At 43.9% G+C, this 25,572-nt stretch overlaps 1 protein-coding gene across 2 annotated transcripts in view; it reads right to left on the bottom strand.

Annotated features, from left to right (window-relative positions):
- Positions 1–25,572, bottom strand: part of cables2b (Cdk5 and Abl enzyme substrate 2b) — a 74,230-nt gene that overhangs the window by 27,775 nt on the left and 20,883 nt on the right. For both annotated transcript variants that reach the window (XM_075475407.1, XM_075475406.1), the window contains exons 2-5: positions 14,786–14,881; positions 2,613–2,690; positions 505–613; positions 220–400 (exon numbers count right to left, since the gene is read on the bottom strand). In XM_075475407.1, the coding sequence (XP_075331522.1) occupies positions 220–400; positions 505–613; positions 2,613–2,690; positions 14,786–14,881 (464 nt within the window). The remainder of the gene's footprint in view (positions 1–219; positions 401–504; positions 614–2,612; positions 2,691–14,785; positions 14,882–25,572) is intronic.

Here is a 25,572-nt window from a genome sequence, read left to right as displayed (position 1 = left end):
CTTTTTTTTTTTTTTTCAGTCCAATCTCCCGGCCTGAGCGTGCCTGAGGCGACTGTGGAGAGAAACGACTCCCTTTTAACAGGAAGAAACCTCTGGCAGAACCAGAACCAGGAAGGGTGGCCATCCGCCTCCACCAGCTGGGGTTTGAGAAGACAGAAAGGGGGGGCACTGTAACACCATTCAGATGTGTTCATCCAGACAGATGTCAGCTTGTTTTACCCAGGTCCAGTCCCACGGTGCTGTTGAGCCGGCTGGGCGGGCAGCTCCTGCCCGGCATGCTGAGTGTGCTCCTGGACACGGGGATCTGCACAGGGATCTGCAGCGTCAGGTCATTGGTGGACGCCAGCTTCTGCCTCACCAGAGCGTTAGTGGGGTACAGGAACTGGGCATACGACACTGACTGACACAGAAAGAGATGGATGAAGGGAGGAGGCCGATGTAAAGTCCCTACTGTAAGGCATCAGAAAGGTAACTACGGTATGTGTGCGTCAGTGGGATACCTACTCTGCCGTAAATGTCCAACTGGAAACCTTCGAGCCCCGGCAGCATCTCCAGGGTGGTGGAGATGTTTCCGGAGGAGTGTCTCCTCCTGGGGTGGTTTAATGTGGGGTCACTAAACACAGAGGGGAGACTTTCAGCTGACTGCAATGAGCTCTGTGGCAGCTTGAACTGGTCACAAGTCACAGGCTGCTGGCCATGTTGACCCACACTGGAAAAAATCTAAATCTTACCAAGTATATTTGTCTCATTGAGTATCTCATTACACTTGATATAAGACACAACTGCCTAACAAGTATCATTTCAGCCAGATATAGGGACTTGTTTTAATACAATACATCTGGAATATCTTGTTAAATGAAAAAGTCTTGAAAACATCTTGTTTTGAGTCATATTTCACATGAAACAAGCTTTTTTTTTTCCATTTGAAGAGGTTTTTAAGCAAGATCACTTTTAACTCAAAAGTCCTAAATATCACATTTTATTTCAAGAAATCTTGACATGCCGATTTTCACTAGTTCCATTGGCAGATTTTTTTGCTTATTTCAAGCAAAAACGTCTTTTATTTGTTGGTTTTTTACTTATTTTTGGAGGGGCATTTTTTCCTGAAATGCAGAGGAACAACACAGCCATCCCCATTTAGCACAGAGCTCTATCCCATGAGAGACCCAAAACGTTGGGCCGCCCCGGACTGAAAGGGTTCCTCTACAGGAAATACTCCACTTTGTTGCACTTCTCTGACAATATATTCAGGCTTCCCCGCATAAACTGTCTCAAACAGTGGCGAACGTTCGTGGTGAACATGTTTTCTTTGAACAGTTAAATTTAAATGATTTAGTCAAAGATTGTCTAGTTAACATGCCATTCTATAATTCCATAATTGCATTGTTGACTTCGTCAAACTCACGTCAAGTTCCACTGTAGGCTATGTTCACGGAGAACTAGCCCCTCAGAGTGTTTGCGATTGTTGGCAACGTTCGCCGGAAATTCAAGGCTAGTGGAAAATAAAAACCATACTTATGAAATCGATATCATGAACAGCTTTACTTGTCACAAAGCATCTTTAAATGAACACAATTATTATTGGATGGCCAGCTACACCCGGTAGATAAATAGCAACAGGCGAATATAAGTGCCAACGTAGACAACGTAGTCTTTTTTAGTTATTTATTTATTCTTTACATGTATATTTTAAAAATAACAATGTTTTTCATGTTTGGAACATGTTTGGAATAAAAAGAGGTTTTATTTCATACATTTTTCGTTGGTGTCAGATGTTTTGGTGACGAACACTGGTCGGTAGGGCCCCCACAGACTCTAGAATCGCCACTGTGTGTGTGTTTAAAGAAGCAGAGAAAAGGGGCTCTGAGGAACATGGGAAAATCCTCCATATCCTGACCTCCCTTTGGCCCCCCCAACCAAACAGATCTTCCTCTACTTCCTGTCTCATTTTTCTTCGTCTCACAGATGAAATGATGTCATCCGGTTTGTCTTCATTCTGTGTCCAGCTATCCTCATTAACCCATTTAGGCCTAAAGCGCCTGGAAAAGAATGCCTGTAAAACCTATGGGCGATTTCAGAAAGACCCCCTAAAACCTGAAGTTTTTCTGGAAATTCAGCAATTGTGTCAACGCCTACTAAATGATTGATTTCTCAGCCTCTGTAGCAGATAGAAACAAAATTCAAAAAGTATTTGAGAGCTTACACCTGTGGCTTTCTTTGGAAATTGAGTTTATTTTTATTTGAGTTTACTTTCACCCCTGGTGTGCGGTTGAAATCTCTCGATTACGGTGGTAATTGTCAGTCTTCCACTCACATTTAAACCCTTCAAAATCATCCTCGTCGTTATCGTCATCCTCAAACATATGTGCTCGCCATAAATCTCGATCAATTGGGTCAGCACGTTCATCAGCATCATCAAAGCCAAGAAACTCCTCACAATCGCTACCGTCTGAAAAAGACGTGTACGCTTTCCCGGCCTTAAAGGTAGAATAACGCAACAGCGCCCCCGGCTTTAAAGGTAGAAATGCGGCAATGCTTTCCCGGCCTAAATAGGTTAATCCCCCTTTTTTCATTAAATAAAATGCAAATGGTGTGTGTGTGCGTTTCCTTACCTGAGGTAGAAGCTCTCTCCATAAGGTAGAACCGAGAAGGCCGCACACAGAGACCTCTTAGCACATATGAGGACAATTCTGCAACACACACACACACACACACACACACACACACACACACACACACACACACACACACACACATCCATGGTTTAAAGTCAGCTGGGCCAACAAGAGGCCAGCTCCATCTCTGGAGTTGAAGCTTTCATTCTGGAACAAAAGCCACAGAAAATAAACTCAGAGCAGAGACACAAACAAGGAAAACAACACCGTGAAGCTGCTGGAAGCTTTTCCAGTCCAGCCCTCTGAACAGGGGTTAGAAACATCAGAATATTCAGAACAAGCAGTGAGAGCTACGCTGTGAATCACACTGAACACTATCCATATGATATCAGAAATAAGCCCTTGGGATTAAATGCAAGTGTATCAACCAATCATTAGAAGGCATCCTCAGTTAAAGCTGCAGTGTGTTAAAATGAAGATAATCAATAAAAAATTGATTGAGATAATGCTAAAAGCTTTTATTAGTGTGTTTTTCTAAATGATTAGTTCTATCTTATGACCTCAGAAGGAAGCATTTGTCCAAACATGAATCGATGTGTGCAGCTGGTTCTTTCACACAGAAGAACAGCCACCAGAGAAGGCGAGTACCGTTCAGAATGTGGCAAAGAAGAAGAAAATCTACTTATTACGGAATGCAACACTGTGTCAAAGAAGAGAAAACTTGAAGAGGACAGAAGTTAGGATGAATGAGGGCAGAAGCTTTTCCTCCATGGAACTCACTGATGAAGGCAGGCTGGAAGTAAGGGTCAGTGCGTGTTACCCACAGGTACTTTAAGCATATCCAGCTTCACATGAATTGCTAACAGATCCAAACTTTCAGCCATGTTTCATGAACACCTGGAATACACATACAATCATGAAATAATAAGCCAACATATAATGGTTTCATTGAACTCCCTCGGATCAGTTTGCTGATGGTCATTTAGTAAATAACATCATCACAAAACTAACTAGAAATGCACTCAGAGAGTACAGACCTCCGCCAACCGCCAACCTACCTGTGGATAGCGAGCCATGTATGGACATACGTTCCTGATGTGGGCTACTTGTTCTTTGGCGCTGTCAGCAGAAGAGGCATTCCCTTCTCCCTATTCATTATTGAACAGCAGTGTTCGCCGTTATTAATTATTATTAATATTATTATTATTATAATGTTTTGTCGGGAAGCAGTGTTCTGTCGGGAAGCAGTGTTCGCCGATATTATTACGCTATATGCAGTTATGCACACTGGCTTGCCGTTGCAATCTTTTGTTGTGCTAATTACAGCAAATCCACGCAATATGCATTCTGTCTGGCTTTGGCTCTGTTTGGCTGTGGCACCTTGAGGTCGCGCCACCTTGTGGCAGGTCGCAAGATTGCAGCACGAACAGACGAACGAACGAACATCCAGACATCCAGACAAGCCAACAGACAAACTCGGGCGATCACATAACCTCCTTGGCGGAGGTAATAAGGCCTCAAGGATGCATCCGTCTTTAGGAGAAGGAAAGTAGGTCAAAGATCTCTCTCCAGCTCCAGCATTTTGATTAGTGATGCTCCGATCAGCATTTTTTGGACCGATCACTGATCACCAAAATCATGATCTGCCCGATTGCCGATCACTGCCGATCACGGAAGGAATCGGACATTTCCATGCCTTTCATCTAGCAGAGAGTGCACCATTTATAGAAATTAAACCGCCAGAGGTAGCTGGGGACATGTAGAACAAGAATCTGGTGGAGTCGGCAGAGAAAATTTTGATTTGGTTCTAAATGAAGTTTTCAAATCTGACTATGCAGAAATGAGTTTGATTCTGAATATGCTTCAATAATTTTTTTCTATCATTTTGTTTTAATCATTAAAAAGAATGTAGTAAAAAAACAACCAAGTAATGACAGGTGTATGTATTCCAACAAATGAAAAATCAACTTCGATATAGATTTCTGAGTTTACGGGGTGCACTTGAATGCACCATAAATCCGCTCACACACTTTACCGTATGACGCGATGTAAACGGGCACTCGATTTTCAAGTGTAGCTAGCGCGACCGTGCCTCTCCGAAGCGCAGATGGCGTGACCGCAGTAAGTTTCACATCTTTCTGACACACTTTGAAGAAATTCCAGACAGGAGACGTCATGTTGTCGAGATGCACTGTAGAGGTTTTGCCTGTTCGGTTCTGTACACACGTCACGTACCACATTAGAAAGTGGTCGCTAGTAATTTACGTCATGTGATCGGTTTTTTGATCGGCATATTTTTCCGATCGCCGATCAGGCTATTTTTGGGCATTATCGGCCGATCATGATCGGCAGCCGATCGATCGGAGCATCACTAATTTTGATAAAAAAAATACAACTAAACCGATGTTTCTAGCATCTGCATATCCTTTGATTTAATCCAGGTAATATTCTACAGAAGTGCACGGAGAGCAGCCAGACACAGGCCGGAGATAAAAGTGATGTTACTGATGAACAGTCAGGACTCAAAGTAAAACCATCCAGCTTTAAACTGGTTGTTTAAAGGATCACCCTTTTTCTTCAAAGCAGAGGGTAATGCCTAACAAAATAACTGCTATGATACCTTCCAGTCAGGTTTTAGACAGCACCACAGCACTGAGACTGCTCTGACCAAAGTCTTTAACGACATATGTCTGAATACAGACGGTGGAAAAATGTCAATCTTAGTTTTACTGAATCTCAGTGCTGCATTTGATACAGTTGACCACAATATATTACTGAAACGACTGGAGAACTGGGCGGGTCTTTCCGGAACTGTACTAAACTGGTTCAAAACATACTTAGAGAACAGGAAGTACTTTGTGTCAATAGGTAACTTTACATCTGAGCAGACAAGAATCACATGTGGAGTTCCCCAAGGTTCCATCCTGGGACCTCTTCTGTTTAACATCTACATGCTCCCACTGGCACAGATTATAAAAAAACAACAAAATAAACTACCATAGCTATGCAGATGATACGCAGATATACATTACAATGTCACCAGGAGACCGAGGCCCTGTACAGGCTCTTGGTAAATGCATTATAAAACCAGATGAACCCAATAGGTTGGTCAGACTACAAGCATGTCTTAAAGACATAAAGACCTGGATGACTCAGAACTGCCTGCTTCTAAATTCAGACAAAACTGAAGTCGTTATCTTTGGACCTGAGCGTTTCAGGGAGAAATTGTCTAGCTATATAGTTACTCTAGATGGTATTTCCTTGGCTTCTAGTTCTACAGTGAGGAACCTTGGAGTTATTTTTGACCAGAACTTATCATTTGACTCGCATATAAAACAGGTTTCTAGGACTGCCTTCTTTCATCTTCGTAATATTGTTAAAATCAGGAACATCTTGTCTCAGAGTGATGCAGAAAAACTAATTCATGCATTTGTTACTTCAAGATTGGACTACTGTAATTCTTTATTATTGGGCTGTCCCACATATTCTCTGAAAAGCCTTCAGTTGATCCAAAATGCTGCAGCCAGAGTTCTGATGAGAACTAACAGCAGAGATCATATTTCTCCAGTTTTAGCTTCTCTTCATTGGCTCCCTGTTAAATTCAGAATAGAATTTCAGATTCTTCTCCTCACATATAAAGCTCTTAATGACCGAGCTCCATCATATCTTAAAGATCTCATTGTAAGATATTTTCCTAACAGAGCACTTCGTTCCCAAACTGCACGTTTACTTGAGGTTCCCAGAGTTTCTAAAAGTAGAATGGGAGGCAGAGCCTTCAGTTATCAGGCCCCTCTCTTGTGGAATAAGCTGCCAGTAAATGTCCGGGAAGCAGACACCCTTTCCACTTTTAAGACCAGGCTTAAAACTTTCCTTTTTTATAAAGCTTATAGTTAGGTCTGTTGAATCTGATAGTGTGTCTGCTAGTGTGTCTTGTCCTGCCTCCACCTCTGGCACCTTCTATACTTTCATTACCCCCTACCCGAACCAGGGTTTGCATCCCCACCCCGCTGTGACTGGTGTGCAGTTGGTGAGAGGCTGAGGTAGCTTGTGGCTGTAAAAAGATGGTTGTTGCGGTGTGAGGAGCAGATCTATATAGGGAGTATAGGGAATTACTCACTGAGTCTGGTCCTTTATTTATTTATTTTATTATTTATTTTTTCGTTAGCACAAGTTTCTTGTGTTTACCTTGAATAGGGATGGCTCAGGTGATCCTGAAACATCCCATAGTTAAGCTGCTATAGGCCTAGACTGCTGGGGGGCCTCATCTGTCACACCTTTCCTCACTTTACTCTCTTTATGTATATGTGATATTATTGTGGTCATTAACTCGTGTTTCCCTGTTCCAACAGATATCCTTTGAATGGTGTTACAGTGCCGCCACCGCCGCGCCCCCCCTCTGTCTTCTCAAACCCCAGCTGGTGGAGGCGGATGGCCACCCTTCCTGAGTCTGGTTCTGCCAGAGGTTTCTTCCTGTTAAAAGGGAGTCGTTCCTCTCCACAGTCGCCTCAGGCACGCCGCTCAGGCCGGGAGATTGGACCGAAAAAACAAAAAGTTTTCAGTGCAATCTGTTGGTTTTCTTAGCTAGGAAATTGTTTTTGAATTGGCTCTATATGAACGAATTGGATTATTTTATGAATTATGATTATTATTAATTAATTGAATTCCAATTGGCTTGAATTGGACTTACTATCTAAGTGCCTTGAGATGACATTTGTTGTATTTGGCGCTATATAAATAAAAATGAATTGAATTGAATTGAATTGAATTGAATTGAGGAGATTAATGACTGGATATGCCACAACTTTCTCCAGCTAAACAAAAACAAAAACAAAACTGAGGTAAAAGTCAGCCTACTATCACCTTATATATCAAGGTTAAAGGATCTGATGTGTCAGCAGGACCTGGAAAAACTGGTCCATGCATTCATCTTCAGTAGGCTTGATTACTGTCACAGCATCTTTACAGGTCTACCTAAAAAGTCAGTTAGACAACTGCAGCTTATTCAGAACTCTGCTGCTCGAGTCCTCACTGAGACCAAAAAAGTGGAGCACATCAGTCCAGCTCTGAGGTCTTTACACTGGCTGCCTGTCCATCAGAGGATAGACTTTAAAGTTCTGATGCTGCTCTATAAAGCTCTGAATAGTCCAGGACCAGAATACATCAGTGACCTCCTGACCCAGTATGAACCTTCCAGACCCCTCAGGTCATCTTTTATCAGTTCCCAGAATCAGAACCAGACATGGAGAAGCTGCGTTCAGCTTCTATGCTCCACATGTCTGGAACAAACTCCCAGAAAGCCTCAGATCAGCTGAAACACTCAGTGGATTTAAGTCCAGGCTGAAGACACACCTATTTTCAGCTGCGTTTAAATAAAGCTCCAAATCTGCAGCTTGAGTTTCAAAACGTAATAATATTTTAACTAATGATTTTATCTGATTTTATCCATTGTTCTTATTTCTTTCTTTTTTGTTTAAAATTTAAATCGTACTTTTTATTTCTACCGTTTTAATGTCTCTGTAAAGCACTTTGAGTCACCTTGTTGTTGAATTGAGCTGTACAAATAAACTTGCCTTGCTTAACACACTTAGCTGCGCCTAAAGATGGCAGGCTATAATGGGCCTCACGGAACAGAATGTGTTTTCTTATTGTCGCTCCTCTGGAGTATGAACCCACAGGGAGCCGAGTCTGCAGCTCTGCTCGCCTGCTTTCTGTCTCAAGAGGAAAATATTTACACTCATTATCTGAGGCTCACGATTCAAAGAGTGGAAAACTATTCCCCGAAGGTGAAAGCATACAAACCCTCATCCCAGAGCTGATCCAAAAGAGTTCAGTATGAACCACTGACTTTGTGTTTCCCCGACACACACAGATGACATGGTGTGGACCCCACAGTGAAGAGAAGCCCCACACACACAGAACGGCCCCTCAGTCACATCCAGTCAGTGCTGAGCTGGTCAACAGGAAGTGAATACTGATGGGAAACTTAGCCAAATCAGACCAAGGCACCAACCAACTCCGGGCTTAATCGGAATGCTGGCGGAGAAAGATCTACTGAGGTTATACAACAGCTTTGTTTTTTAGGATTTCAAATTAAAGTGCAAACTGCAGGCTGTCTTATTCCCAAAGTATATGCCTGATATTCTGAGGAAAAGCTACTCATCAGCTTACTGCATCTTAGGAGACAGAGATCCAGAAAACGTGTTGTTTCGGTTTCTTTTCATCCACTGCAGCCTTTACAGAACTGTTGGTGTGTTTCATGAGAAATAATCTCTGGGCAACTGGTAAACAACCACCTCTGGTGTTCTTCCACTCTCCTATGTGAACTCACTTTTCCATGTTCATGCCTCCAGCCTAAGAACTGTGTGGATCCATTTCAGCTCGTTCAGCTTGTTCAAGCTCCGCTGCTCTTCTTCATGCTACATCCCGTTTTGATGAGTGGACATCATAGTGCATCTATAGACAGTTTTCATGCTAAAGCCCTGCCAGTCACTGAGGCTTGGTCCAAACCAAGAATTTCAGGAAGCACGGTGAACAACTGTTCAGTTCCACTGAACATAGTTCTCTCAGAAGGTAGATGCACCTCAGATGGAACATCCAGTGAGAACAGCATGAAGAAGCACTCCTTTGCATACTGCTACTGAACCTCTTCAAACCATCTCATCAAACACATTGGCCCTCATTTATCAAACTTGCGTAAGACGAAAAACATGCGTAGGTCGTGTGTACGTTCTTTTCTGCGCAAAGGTTGGCATTTATCAAATCCATCGTGAGCGCAGGAAAGATGAAATCGCCACGACAGGTCTGAAGCCGTGTATGCACTTTTCCATTTTGACCTGCGGTGACTGCAATAGCATACATAAACAGCAGCGTCACTAGAGCGTGCAAATTTCATATCGGACCACTTCTTCCTGATCTTATTGGAGAAAAAGTAAAACATCGTTCAATTTTAGATTTCATTTAATCTGGAGTTTATCACATTTTATTGACCATCACAGTAGGGGAAAATACATAACTCGTCCGGTCTGCGATTTACATCGCCAACGCTGTTGACAGCCGTCCCAGCTGTCAACGCTGTTGACAGCGTTTCTTTGCCGCCTTTCGTCTATCCATGTCGCAAATTCTAGAGGTGCAGCCTCTCAACCCCCTTCTGTAGAAGGCGTGATTAGGATAATTACGATGGATTTCAGCCGCCGGATTTATCAACAGCCGCTCGGTCTTACGATGGGATTGGTGTGGTACGCATGTTCTGTAAATCTCACTTGAGCCTCTGCGTACGACGAGTTCTCCGCTCATATCAACGATGCTTTCTACGACGGCTTGATAAATGAGGGCCATTATGAGTTAGAATTTCATGCCGATGCTGAGTGTGTGTGCCAAAGCATGCGTGCATGCTGCACATTTCCTGTCATGCATGGGAAAGTGGAGAGTAGGAAGTCACCAGGGAGCGGAGTGGAAAGTGCAGAAGCATCCCAACAGGCCCCAGCTCAGTTTATTAGGCACATTATTCCAGAAATACCTCCCAGAAAACAGAGTGGCCCCTGAGAGGTGAAGCATTAAGCTTGTATCCTCTGAGCTTAACATCAGAGGGAAAAAAGAACATCCTAACAAGTTCTGAGAGGGTCCAGATTACACCTGGAATGGGCCTTTTAACAGCAGTTGTGTAGAATCAACAACTCAGGATTTTTATAGGGCTGAAACGATTCCTGGAGTTACAAAAACTCTGCCGATAACATGGATGTTAGCCAATTTAACGTACCAGAGCATACTGTATTTGTACTTCTGTCGTGATGCGATTTGACGAGATATGATGTTTAACTTGGATTTTTTTAAAGTAGTAAACTTATTCATGTTCAATTGCAAGAGTGTAGCCTCCACCAAAGAAGCCCTTTTCACACACACACACACGCGCACACACACACACACACACGCACGCACACACACACGCACACACACACACACACACGCGCACACACGCACGCACACACACACGCGCACACACGCGCACACACACACGCACACACACGCACACACACACACGCGCGCACACACACACACACGCACACACATGCGCACACACACGCACGCACACACACGCGCACACACACGCACGCACGCACATGCACACACACATACACACACACGCACGCACACACACACACACGCGCACACACACATCCACACACACGCACACACGCGCGCGCACACACATGCACACACACACACGCACGCACAAATACACACGTCGTGCACACGCGCACACACACGCACACACTCTACCTCAACAACTCACCTGACTGCAGAAGCTGCAACCCTTTTTTAAGTTGCTTTAAGAAGACCAAACTAAGGCCATGTTCCACATGTTCCAATAAATACCTTAAGGTTTTTTTGAGAAATAAAAGCTTGATCATTTTACAGCCACATCATTTCTGTTACGCATTATTTGCCTTTCTAGTGAATGGAAACCTGGCTAATGAAAAACTACTGCATCAAAACTGGAAGCAGGAACTTGTTTTGAGCAAGCAAACAGTATTTCGTGGTTATTTCATGGTGAATCAAATACACCTTTCCATGACCCAAATGAGGATCCTGGATCTCAACAGCAAAATCTGAGAGTGGAGAGTTCTAACATCTCCCTCCTTCCATGACCGCCTCACCCCGCGATGACAAGGTGGCTGAATGACAGACGGCTCTGGTGCTCTCAACAGGATCTATTTTAAACCACCACCCCTCAGTCATTAGGACACTATTGTCATTAGGACACTAACAGGTGATTTTGTGTTTCCTTGATCCAGAAGTTTCTCCCTGGGCTGAGCTGAATGCTCGGTTCCCCTCCTGCTTCAGGGTAAAGGCTGCATTCTTCTGCATCTTTACTGTGGACAGACTAATGGGAACACAGACTGAGTCATAATACCATGAGTTATGACCTCAGGCACATGCAAACAAGAATAAATTTAGGTGACTCTTAAGTGAATAAAACGTACGGTTAAAATATATGACTAGAACTATTTCAAAATGAATGTGGCCTAAATAGTTTTATAAATAGGTTTGGAGAGTTTGTCCTGGTTGAACTTCATGTCAGCATGAAGTAACTCACTGCTGGACAGCAGTGAGTTACTGATGAGAATTTAGCCCTGAGCAGAGTTAAAACCGCCCTGAGCAGAGTTAAAACCGCCCTGAGCAGAGTTAAAACCGCCCTGAGCAGAGTTAAAACCGCCCTGAGCAGGGTTAAAACCACCCCTGAGCAGAGTTAAAACCGCCCCTGAGCAGAGTTAAAACCGCCCTGAGCAGAGTTAAAACCACCCCTGAGCAGAGTTAAAACCGCCCCTGAGCAGAGTTAAAGCCGCCCTGAGAAGAGTTAAAACCGCCTCTGAGCAGAGTTAAAATCACCCTGAGCAGAGTTAAAACTACCCTGGGCAGAGTTAAAACTACCCTGAGCAGAGTTAAAACCGCCCTGAGCAGAGTTAAAACCAACTCTGAGCAGAGTTAAAACCGTCCTGAGCAGAGTTAAAATCACCTCTGAGCAGAGTTAAAGCCGCCCTGAGCAGAGTTAAAACTGCCTCTGAGCAGAGTTAAAACCACCCTGAGCAGAGTTAAAACCGCCCTGTGCAAAGTTAAAACTACCCTGAGCAGAGTTAAAACCACCCTGAGCAGAGTTAAAACCACCTCTGAGCAGAGTTAAAACCGTCCTGAGCAGAGTTAAAATCACCTCTGAGCAGAGTTAAAACCGCCCTGAGCAGAGTTAAAACCACCCTGAGCAGAGTTAAAACTACCCTGAGCAGAGTTAAAACCACCTCTGAGCAGAGTTAAAACCGCCCTGAGCAGAGTTAAAACCGCCCTGAGCAGAGTTAAAACCACCTCTGAGCAGAGTTAAAACCGCCCTGAGCAGAGTTAAAACGCCCTGAGCAGAGTTAAAACCGCCCTGAGCAGAGTTAAAACTACCCTGAGCAGAGTTAAAACCGCCCTGAGCAGAGTTAAAACCACCCTGAGCAGAGTTAAAACCACCTCTGAGTAGAGTTAAAACCGTCCTGAGCAGAGTTAAAATCACCTCTGAGCAGAGTTAAAACCGCCCTGAGCAGAGTTAAAACCACCCTGAGCAGAGTTAAAACCACCCTGAGCAGAGTTAAAACCACCTCTGAGCAGAGTTAAAACCGCCCTGAGCAGAGTTAAAACCACCCTGAGCAGAGTTAAAACCACCCTGAGCAGAGTTAAAACCACCTCTGAGCAGAGTTAAAACCGCCCTGAGCAGAGTTAAAACCGCCCCTGAGCAGAGTTAAAACCGCCCTGAGCAGAGTTAAAACCGCCCTGAGTAGAGTTAAAACCATCCCTGAGCAGAGTTAAAACCACCCCTGAGCAGAGTTAAAATGCCCCTGAGCAGAGTTTAAATCGCCCTGAGCAGAGTTAAACTGCCCCTGAGCACAGTTAAAACCGCCCTGAGTAGAGTTAAAACCGCCCTGAGCAGAGTTAAAACCACCCTGAGCAGAGTTAAAACCACCCTGAGCAGAGTTAAAACCGCCCTGAGCAGAGTTAAAACCGCCCTGAGCAGAGTTAAAACCATCATTGAGCAGAGTTAAAACCGCCCTGAGTAGAGTTAAAACCATCCCTGAGCAGAGTTAAAACCGCCCTGAGTAGAGTTAAAACCGCCCCTGAGCAGAGTTAAACTGCCCCTGAGCAGAGTTTAAATCGCCCTGAGCAGAGTTAAACTGCCCCTGAGCACAGTTAAAACCGCCCTGAGCAGAGTTAAAACCGCCCTGAGTAGAGTTAAAACCATCCCTGAGCAGAGTTAAAACCGCCCCTGAGCAGAGTTAAACTGCCCCTGAGCAGAGTTAAAACCGCCCTGAGCAGAGTTAAAACCGCCCTAAGCAGAGTTAAAACGCCCTGAGCAGAGTTAAAACCACTCCTGAGCAGAGTTAAAACCGCCCTGAGCAGAGTTAAAACCGCGCTGAGCAGAGTTAAAACCGCCCTGAGCAGAGTTAAAACCGCCCTGAGCTGGGTTAAAACCGCCCTGAGCAGAGTTAAACTGCCCCTGAGCAGAGTTAAATCCGCGCTGAGCAGAGTTAAAACCGCCATGAGCAGAGTTAAAACCGCCCTGAGCAGAGTTAAACCTCCCCTGAGCAGAGTTAAAACCGCCCTGAGCAGAGTTAAACTGCCCCTGAGCAGAGTTAAAACCGCGCTGAGCAGAGTTCAAACCGCCCTGAGCAGAATAAAAACCGCCCTGAGCTGAGTTAAACTGTCCCTGAGCAGAATTAAAACCGCGCTGAGCATAGTTAAAACCGCCCTGAGCTGGGTTAAAACCGCCCTGAGCAGAGTTAAACTGCCCCTGAGCAGAGTTAAATCCGCGCTGAGCAGAGTTAAAACCGCCATGAGCAGAGTTAAAACCGCCCTGAGCAGAGTTAAACCTCCCCTGAGCAGAGTTAAAACCGCCCTGAGCAGAGTTAAACTGCCCCTGAGCAGAGTTAAAACCGCGCTGAGCAGAGTTCAAACCGCCCTGAGCAGAATAAAAACCGCCCTGAGCTGAGTTAAACTGTCCCTGAGCAGAATTAAAACCGCGCTGAGCATAGTTAAAACCGCCCTGAGCAGAGTTAAAACCGCCCTGAGCAGAGTTAAAACTGACCCCGAAGGCTCACAGCAGTCTGCACATTCGGAATTCCAGCAGTTCCAACTCCTTTCTTTGGAGGACATGAGGACATGAAGACATGAGGACATGAGCCAGTGCTGACAGCCCCAATGTAAAAAGAATGAATTTCACAAAATTTTACAGGGAAATGCAAACGCAGTTCCTGCAGCTGCTGGAAAGACATGTGTCACTTCTGTTTCCCAGCCTGAAGCGGAGCCAGCTGTCCTGACCTTGTTGTTCTGGAACTTCAGACGCTTTAAACAGGGAGGGTTGCTCAACACCGGCTACACCTGGATGTTGACTTGGCTGGAGCAGTGGAACAATGTATACTATTTTGAACTTTACCTTTAAACTTTATTGTACCCAAGGGGGACAAACACACACACACACACACACACACACACACACACACACACACACACACGAGGAAACATTAATAAATAAAAGAAATGGAAGCGGCGAGCTGGCAGCACAGGACTGGACGTTTTGGAAAACAACATTACATCACTGGTTCAGACATTCTGGCCTTAAACAGAACAGCGGGTGTTTATCCCACCTGCTGCCTCTCGTGTCGTACTGTTTCATGTTTTTGACGAAGTGGATCTTCTTGGTGTGTCGAGGTCTGGGAGAACCGCCAGAGAGGTTACGAGTTCTGCAGACAGAAGCAGAGAGAATGAAAATATATTAATGAGGGCTTTGGCTCTTACTTCAGTAAATCATCTATAGGGATAACAAAGTAAAACATGCACATACTCTCCGACTCACAAAAGGAAGTCGAAAGTCAGAGACCAAATTTGAGTGTAAAAAGTAGTATTAAGAACACTACAGTATAGAACAATTTAGGAAAGTCTTTCTTTGCATCTTCTTCTGTGAAAACCCCAGATTTCTGAAACATTTTTCTGTGCTGGTTTGTTATGATACGTAACCATGGTAATAGGAAAGTTGTCGGAGCAGCTAACTGAGCTCTCCAAAGCTCAGGTAACACCTGGAACAAAACCCCAAATCAAGATGAGCTGAAGAGGAGACGCCCGGGATGCAGAGCAGGAACAAAATGGAAGTTTAAACATTTCTTCCCTTAACATTATGGGAAATGTGAGATGACGCGTATATATATAATGAACACAACGGGAATATCAGGAAGACAATATCATGGAAAGACAGAGACTGCAGAGCGGTAACAGGAAAGGAGGAGGAACACAGAGCTGGTTAACAACAGATGGTGTAATCCTGGACCTGGCTGCAGGAACAGCTCTAACAGCTCTCTGCTCAGCTTTAAGACTATCCGGGCAGACAGAGACTGCAGACAGAGTGGTAACAGGAAAGGAGGAAGATCACAGAGCTGGTTAACTACAGATGCTGTAATCCTGGACCTGGCTGCAGGAACAGCTCTAACAGCTCTCTGCTCAGCTTCAAAGCCTGATTTATACTCGGAAACCAGGTCATCTGCGTGTGTGTCGCAGTTAACGCAGACATGCCCCCCCCTACGCAGACACTCTGGTGCACCTCCTCAAAATTGTAACTCACCGCAGACAGTGTCGCAGATATCGTCGCAGGGGGGAGAGAAAGGAGGCCTCTGATTGGTCAACTCCGCTCTACACTATGCGTATTTCCGGTTTGCTAACCGGCTGACGCTAACCGTGCTAACCGTGACGATTCTTTCCCTCTCTGCCAGCTCCAGTAGTAGCAATATTTCTTCTATTTCTAGATCGATCAGCTGCATCTCAACCAAAGTGCGCATTCGTCCAGTCGCCATTGTTGTTGAATGACACCCACAATCCTAGCTTGTTCGTGATTGTCCCTCTTGCGTTGTGGCGTGGGATTAACATAGCGCAGACAGCGCTTCAAGGCATAAATCAAAAATAACTGCGTCGTGTCTGCGACAAGCTCACTGCGACACACTGCTGCGAAGTATACACGAGCCTTAAGACTATCCGGGCAGACAGAGACTGCAGACAGAGCGCTAACAGGAAAGGAGGAGGATCACAGAGCTGGTTAACAACAGATGCTGTAATCCTGGACCTGGCTGCAGCAACAGCTCTAACAGCTCTCTGCTCAGCTTTAAGACTATCCGGGCAGACAGAGACTGCAGACAGAGCACTAACAGGAAAGGAGGATCACAGAGCTGGTTAACAACAGATGCTGTAATCCTGGACCTGGCTGCAGGAACAGCTCTAACAGCTCTCTGCTCAGCTTTAAGACTATCCGGGCAGACAGACTTCTTGCAGCCTGTGAAGGCTTTCATGCCATCCCAGACCTATGAGAACTATGAGAGCTTCATTCACACCAACCCCAACCCTGGTTCTGATAGAGGTTTCTTCCTGTTAAAAGGATTTTTTTTACTTTCCACAGTCGCCTTGTGCATGCTCAGTACCGTGGATTGGATGGAAGAGAAGTTTCGGTGCAATCTGTTGGTTTCCTTTGTTTTTTTAAATTGGCCCTTTATGAATGACTTGGACTGACTTTGAATTTGATGAATGGGATTTGATTGGATTATGATTACAATGAACTGGACTCTAATTGGACTGTATCTTTGAAGTGCCTTCAGATGGCATTTGTTGTGAATTGAATCTATTAGGGGTGGGCGAAAAAATTCAATTCATGTACATATCGCGATTTTTTTATGGGATGATTTTAAAAATCAATTTTTCGCCCCTGAATCGATTATATTACGTCATATCCGTGTCCAGAAAAACTTCATTAATTCATTACATTAAGTTATGTTAAAACTAGCCCACATTTGTGCTGTGTGGACATTTCAATTCATTTTGTAACTGTAAACTTTAAAAAATGTTGTACATGTTAAGTACCTCTTTTTGTCTGAGTTGAAATAAATGTCAGCTGCTGGAATGACTGACACAGACTGATGTGCATTGTTTATGGGAACGACATTCATTCTAGAAGTGTATGATTCAACTTGTTTGTTTATTAAGGAGGAAGAAAATTGCAATTACTGATTATATCGAATCACAATACTTGTAGAATCGCAATTATCAAGAATCGTGATACAATCGAATCGTGACCAAAGCATATCGTCCCACCCCTAGAATCTATATAAATAAACTGAATTGAATTGGAAACACTGATGGAACAATCAGTCAGAAAGCAATAGTGACAGCTCAAACACTTCTCTGCTTCATTTGGCTCAGTGCTGCAGCTTACAACTGTACCATTGAGGATCAAAGTTTGAACAGTGTGTAGAATAAATCATCTATTGTTTATTTGACAAACTGATCACCAGTTAAAATGTGCAGCAGTTACCACTGGCTCCATGATGAAAGTGATATGTTACATCTCTCTCAGCTCTCAAAATGTTACAGAAAAGGATCAAGAGAAACTGAAAAGAGACATTTAATTTGCTCTAATTTATCACAGTTTAATGAAAAACATTGTGCGTGTGTGGTGCTTTTATCACAGAGTTGTGTGTGTGTGAGAAAGGGGCTTCAGTAATTACAGCACTCAGTAAAACATGGCATTCTTCATGCATTTGGCTGATACGCTGTGACACCGGGTTTGTGCTCTGAAGGTCAGGTGTTGTTGCTGTGTTGATCTCATGGATTTAAGCAACAACCCTCATCATGAAAGCAGGCCAAGGAGCTCAGCTCAATGACATCACAGTTACATAATGAAACTGACATCAGCATTAGCTTATCTCTGTCTCTCACACACACACACACACACACACTGGGATGCAGTCTTCCTACCTGGATTTTCTCATCCAGCGCATACTCAACGCACGCACACACACAGCTGGCAGCTCTTTGCACTTCTATGGAAACACTGATCAACACATGCTGGTGTGAAACCATTACTGTAAGGTTTGACCCCCTCTGTATTTTTACTCGGGTTTTCCTTCTTAATGTGATGATGATCACAATATGATGCAAGAAATGGCCAATGGTGACAATATTTTTCTCCATTTCAATTGGATGCAGTTAAAACAGCTGCTTTGCATCCACCTCAGAATGAAATACATCTTTAACCAGTACAATTTTCAATTCATTTTATTTATATAGCGCCAAATACAACAAATGTCATCTCAAGGCACTTAGATAATAAGTCCAATTCAAGCCAATTGGAATTAAATTCATTGTAATCATAATTATTCATAAAATAATCCAATTCGTTCATGTAGAGCCAATTCAAAAACAATTTCCTAACTAAGGAAACCAACAGATTGCACTGAAAACTTCTTCTTTTTCGGTCCAATCTCCCGTCCTGAGCGTGCCTGAGGCGACTGTGGAGAGGAACGACTCCCTTTGAACAGGAAGAAACCTCTGGCAGAACCAGACTCAGTCTGGGCCTATAGCAGCTTAACTATGGGATGTTTCAGGATCACCTGAGCCATCCCTAACTATAAGCTTTATCAAAAAGGAAAGTTTTAAGCCTGGTCTTAAAAGTGGAAAGGGTGTCTGCTTCCCGGACATTTACTGGCAGCTTATTCCACAAGAGAGGGGCCTGATAACTGAAGGCTCTGCCTCCCATTCTACTTTTAGAAACTCTGGGAACCTCAAGTAAACCTGCAGTTTGGGAACGAAGTGCTCTGTTAGGAAAATATCTTACAATGAGATCTTTAAGATATGATGGAGCTCGGTCATTAAGAGCTTTATATGTGAGGAGAAGAATCTTAAATTCTATTCTGAATTTAACAGGGAGCCAATGAAGAGAAGCTAAAACTGGAGAAATATGATCTCTGCTGTTAGTTCTCATCAGAACTCTGGCTGCAGCATTTTGGATCAGCTGGAAGCTTTTCAGAGAATATGTGGGACAGCCCAATAATAAAGAATTACAGTAGTCCAATCCTGAAGTAACAAATGCATGAATTAGTTTTTCTGCATCACTCTGAGACAAGATGTTCCTGATTTTAACAATATTACGAAGATGAAAGAAGGCAGTCCTAGAAACTTGTTTTATATGCGAGTCAAATGATAAGTTCTGGTCAAAAATAACTCCAAGGTTCCTCACTGTAGAACTAGAAGCCAAGGAAATACCATCTAGAGTAACTATATAGCTAGACAATTTCTCCCTGAAGTGCTCAGGTCCAAAGATAATGACTTCAGTTTGTCTGAATTTAGAAGCAGACAGTTCGGGGCGGTCGGTGGGGTAGTGGGTTAAGCAGCCGCCCCATGTACAGAGGCTACAGTCCTCACTGCAGCTGGCCCCGGTTTGACTCCCGCACCGAGCGGCCCCCTGCTTTCTGTCTTTCTCAAACTGTCCTAACATTAAAGGCATAAAAATACTTAAAAAAAAGAAGCAGACAGTTCTGAGTCATCCAGGTCTTTATGTCTTTAAGACATGCTTGTTGTCTGACCAACCTATTGGGTTCATCTGGTTTTATAGATAAGTACAGCTGAGTATCATCAGCATAGCAATGGAACTTTATGCCATGCTGTCTAATAATGTTACCTAATGGAAGCATGTATAAAGTGAAAAGAATCGGTCCAAGCACAGAACCCTGGGGAACTCCATGACTTACTCTGGTGTGTGAGGAAGATTTTTCATTTACAAGAACAAACTGAAATCTATCAGATAAATATGACTTAAACCAGCCTAATGCAGTTCCTTTAATCCCAATAACATGTTCAAGTCTGTGTAATAAGATACTGTGATCGACCGTATCAAATGCAGCACTGAGATCCAACAGGACAAGCACAGACACAAGTCCGCTATCAGAGGCTAAGAGGAGATCATTGGTAACTTTCAGCAGTGCAGTTTCTGTGCTATGATGCATCTTTTTCACGTTTTTTATATTAGTTCTGAGTCTCCCCGCTGTGGGGAGTACACACGAAGTGCCAGCAAGTGTCAGAACCTCTGTTTCAAGTACTTCCCCCTTTTTTGAATATCCCCCAGAAAAAGTGCTAATCCGTTTTTGTGAAAAAGTGACGTCACTTTTTCAGCAATCGCCCCCCCACACCCAAATCCACAGCCACCCCGTTTCAGACTTGCCCCTTCGGCGAGAAACAGGAACTGATGTGCCTCCCAAGGCTGTGAAAGCGGACTACGATCCCGGAAAGCAATGTTCGCGATCAATGGCTTTTATTTATTTTAACAGCATCCCCAAACCGCCGACTTTTCCTTTGCTCTGCGCATTTCACGGAGGACAGTTTCACAAACCTTGCACGATTCCGAGCAGGCTTCAGTCGGAATTTAATGCTCAATGAGGGTCAGTTCCGACAGGGACAGACACAAGCCCCTTTCACACTGAGGAATAACCCGCGTTTAATCCGCGAATTTAGCGTGTCCGCTGTTGCGTTCACACTGCCGACCCCAAGAGAGTCTGGCTGCAGACCTGCACTGTCAGGACCCTGTTGCAGACCGTCACCTGCACTGTGAGGACCGGAAGTTGATTCGAAGCCTCTCAAAATAAAAGCGTGTGTATCGGAATCACGTATTTTTAAACGTTTTTAAACGCTATATTTTTCAAGAGGTCCTGGCTGCAGACCTCCACTGTCAGGTCCCCATCTCCACTGTCAGGCCCGGAAATGCAAAGCGTACATTTCAAAATAAAATCGCAAATGAACTTCCGGTTTAATCGTTTTCCTCACAAATGAATTAATTAGTTAGCAGTACGACATAAAATCTATCAATTCCCGGTCTATTGTATATTGTTTTTATTTGTATTGTAAACATTTGTTTGGTCAGTGCACACATTTTCTCTTAGGCTCATATTCATAAGCCAACATCTCACAAGATGCCATAGGCCTATACTGTACATTTTATTGTGTACTATAGAGTAAGTCACTGCTATTTCATTATCATTTCATTTTGACTTTATCGCACTGCTCTTTATATTTCTATATATATATATATATATATATATATATATATATATATATATATATGTTTCAATTAGTTTTTCTGTTGTATTATTCTGTATTTTTATCCTTAACCACCATAAATTTCATGTTTGGTTCTATGTCTATGCCAATTATGTTCTTGTGCTGCTGGAACACCTTAGTACCACTTAATAGTACCCTAACTCTTGATATCTACAGTATAATCGTCAAATTATTAAGGGATCAATGAGAAAACATAAAAAACACACCAAGTCACAACATGATCAAATGTTCTGTAGTGTTTATTCAGTCAAACATTCACAATATGACAAAAAATCTTTGTTTTTGTCGACTACCTGTTCACAAAATATCAACATGTCGTTAATATTGTGAAATATCATTTTGAAAGGCTCCAGGATCGCTTCTCTTTCATCCTCGTCCAGTTCTTCGTTCCACAACCTCCCATATTATAGAGCAGCCTCTGCCTGTTATTGAAATATGCATCTGTAAGAGACAAATAATGTCGTAATAAGTAAAACAAAATTATATATATATATATAAATGGCGCATTTAAGTGAGCACTATCGATACGATAACAACGCTAAAGACTAGCCAAAAGTAAAAAAAACCTGATTCTTTAAAATTAATATAACTTTACAGTATATAGTTATTGAAATATGCATCTGTAAGAGACAAATAATGTCGTAATAAGTCAAACAAAATTATACAAGTGAGCACTATCGATACGAAAAATGGCACATTTAAGTGAGCACTATCGATACAATAACAACGCTGAAGACTAGCCAAAAGTTTAAAAAAAAACCTGATTCTTTAAAATTAATATAACTTTAGAGTATATAGTGTGCAACGTAACGTTCCAGTGAATAAAGACTGTTTCTGTTTCTTCGTATGAAAGAAAGTTGTTTTCACTCGACTTTTACTCACCTCTCCACAGCTCAAATGGGGAACGAAAAATACGTGCTCCTCGCTTGTCGCTTCCGGTCCTCACAGTGCAGGTGACGTCACAGTGCATGTCTGCAACGAAGGGTCCTGACAGTGCAGGTCATGGGTCCTGAGAGTGCAGGTCTGCAGCCAGACGCCTCTCGACGACCCGGGCTGCCGTGTCAACTCGACTCGCCTTTCGACCCGCGTCGGACCCTAGTCTTTTTGCCGAGCCGAGTTTGGTGTGAAAGCAATTGACGCGGGCGTGGCGTGACGTGAGGAGTTTAAAAGACAGAATGGACAGCTGATTCAGAACAACAGCGACAGGTGAGGACAAGTTTCACTCTGTTTTACATCAAGTTCGAGACATTTTTGACTATGTCTAAACTGGGTTGGAAAAGGGATACACGCAGCCGCGAGCGAGCAGAGAGATAGAGCCGAGCGCGAGCAGAGTGACGGTGCGTTCACACCAAACGCGATGCGAGCGATCGCACCGCGTTAAGGCGCTAGTATGGTTGCCGCATCTGTCACGGCGGTGTCGCACCGTGACGTCAAAAGGACGTTTCAGGCCTGGCGCTTCCCTTGAACAGACGGCGCAGCGCGTTGTCGTGCACCAGTTGATTTTTGTAACTTGGCAGCGCCACCAACGAAAAACCGGATGGACCGATGTGAGACCGGCTCAGTGAGGAGGTGCGTTTGTACAGGCAGCTGTACGACACTGCAGTGAAACAGCACAGGGAGCACGTAAACTCCCAAAACTCGTGCACAGAGATTGGCAAAACATTGGTGAAAGAGGGAGAGTTCTGTAAGAATGTGTGGAAGAAGCTACGGGACAGATACGTGAAGGCAAAGAAGAGGGCAGACACTCTGTTGATGCCGGGGGCTTCAGACCTTCAGACCTTCACCTCTATTAACTGAATTAAAAACTGAATTAAACTGAATTAAAAACAGCGGCATTGTTTTCTTCTCCACTTTCGTGGTTGTAGAGTAGAAGTAACCGTCACGTAGCAGCGCCACCTCTGTGAAGGAGAAAATTGCAACTACTGGCGCAGCGACTTGCGCCACTATACATGGCGGGCACGAAATCGTGACGTCATCAACACCGCTCGCGCTAGCAGACGCGGCAACCATGCTAGAGCCTTTACTCGCGCGATCGTTGCCGCAGGTGTAAATTAAATTCCATCGCCTCAAACGCCTCTTTTGCGCGAGTAAAAAAAAAAGCGGGCTATTTGGCGCCATTCCCTCCATTTCATTGTCTCATCAACCATGGCTGATATATGTACTATCGCGTACTTGTACCTGCGGTCGAAGTCCGAGAAACGCACACGCCGTCATGTCTGGGTCAGTGACATCATCCGGAGGCGCAGTCAGCTCGGAGAATTTCACCACATCCTTTTTCTCTGCAGAGGGAGCTGTCCCATGGCAAGACACCGTGTAGTGCACCCCCAAAACGGCTCTTTTAAGAGCCACCCACACATTGCTGCAGGGCAAATATTCTTTAATATGAGCACCAAAATAAATTTATAGCTGTGTCTGTGTCATTAATCCATATTTATACCAGAGAACATTTGTGTCTGTTTTTATTTTACAGTATTATTGTGTTGTAACATCTTTAATTGGGCATGTCCACACTTGCATTACAACACAATAATATTACATAATAACATAAAACCACTGCTAACATACAAACATAATAACAAATGACTACTAAATGGAAAAAGACCAACAGTCATTTTAAATTCAAAAAATGTTTTATTGGCAAAATGTGTGTGTGTATATATATATAAAAATATAAATATGAGAGAGAGCGAGAGAGAGAGAGAGAGAGAGAGAGAATATAAATATGAGAGAGAGCGAGAGAGAGAGAGAGAGAGAGAGAGAGACTGGTTCCTTCACTGCAGAGATTATCGCCCCAGCAGCCTACTCAACAGGTTCCAAATTTAACAAAACAGAGGTGGATTCAAAAACTAATTTGTACATCTGAAATTTAAGTAATTCCTTCTGCTGGGGCGGCAACCTCTGCAGTGAAGGAAGCAGGCTCCTGAGGAAGAGTTCATCCTCAGATGGGGGTGGTGGGGGTGGCAGAGCGCTCCTCTTGAGGACCTCCAGCAGGAGCCCCTCTATTGGGCTTTCCTGCATCCTCTTCCTGGCCCTCTTTGGTGCTGTATGAAAATTGAAATATAGGGTGATTCAATTAGATCAGATTTTTTAATAATGACAGTTTGACATGACATTATTTCTGACTGAAAATTATGAAATCAGGCAGAGACACAAAGTTATGGATCAAACATGAAAAGGCAACAAATAAAGTAGTTGTTCTAGTGAAAACATAACTGCATACTCTTGCCATTTAAAAAATGGAATCTAATTTGTCATGTGCTTACCTGTGACTGCTCTTGATGTTAATGGAGCAGCAGCAGCAGCAGATGCCTCGGTGGCATCGGAGGACTGATCAGGGATGTCTGTTAGTAACAATAAAACAAATATATTTTTGATAGATTTGAACTCACCAACCATTTTATAAATGCATCCATATTAATACATCATAAAGTTAGCCATTATATTATCTAGACTTTGATTTTCCCCTAACCACAACCTAGTGACATTTAAAAAAAAAAAAAAGGGTTATTCATCTATGTGACACTATTTCCCATATGTTTCCCTTGTGTGTGTCTTCATTGAAAACCAACCTCTCACGTCACTCTCTGCTGCTGCTGCTGCTGCTGCTCCTGCTGCTCCTGCTGCTCCTGCTGCTGCTCCTGCTGCTCCTGCTGCTGCTGCTGCTGCTCCTGCTGCTCCTGCTGCTCCTGCTGCTCCTGCTGCTGCTCCTGCTGCTCCTGCTGCTGCTGCTGCTGCTGCTGCTGCTCCTGCTGCTCCTGCTGCTCCTGCTGCTGCTCCTGCTGCTCCTGCTGCTCCTGCTGCTGCTGCTGCTCCTGCTGCTCACCTGCTGCTCTCTCATCCTGCATGTACTCTGCGAACCTCTCTTCCTCGACCCCCCGCCCCATGTTGCCACTCGTTTCCCTTGGGGTGACGAAGGGGTCGAGAAAAGAGAGGACCGCAGAGTACCTCCACCTTTTCCCTGACCCTGCTGCCGCCCCACTCTTGATTCCTGCCTCCTTTTTTCTTTCCTTTAAATAGGTATCCCTCAGCCCCTTCCATCTCCTCCGGCATATCTCAACTGACAAGAACAATAACGTAAACAGATAAATATTAAATATACCAGACGGCGAAGGCTGCTAGTGCTAGCTAGTGCTGCTAACTTTGTAGACAGAGAAGTATCTACAGCAGATAGCTGAAATCACAACATTTTCACAACTTACCAGGTAGACCGGTCGCCTCACTCACCCTCCTCCAGGCGAGCTCCTTCTGATTCCTATCCCGGTAGGAGGGTGAGGTGGTGTCATTGAGCACCGGGAGCCCACAGACGGCGATGATAAGCTTGTCTTCCATTTTTCCTGGAATAGGCGGGATCCCGGGACGCAATGACGTAGTCCAGAATCTCAACGCTGATAGGCTGTCTGACGCGAATATTTCGCCAAAGTTGGATTTTTTGAACTCGCACGAATCGCATATTTTCCCTCGCATATTTTCCACCGCACCGCCTCACCGCTCCTCACCGCGCCGCCTC

Source organism: Odontesthes bonariensis, chromosome 10, assembly GCF_027942865.1.
Source record: "Odontesthes bonariensis isolate fOdoBon6 chromosome 10, fOdoBon6.hap1, whole genome shotgun sequence".
NCBI classification, from domain to species: domain Eukaryota; kingdom Metazoa; phylum Chordata; class Actinopteri; order Atheriniformes; family Atherinopsidae; genus Odontesthes; species Odontesthes bonariensis.
The sequence above is the reverse complement of the archived record's forward strand: the minus strand, read 5'-3'. Positions and strand labels throughout refer to the sequence as shown.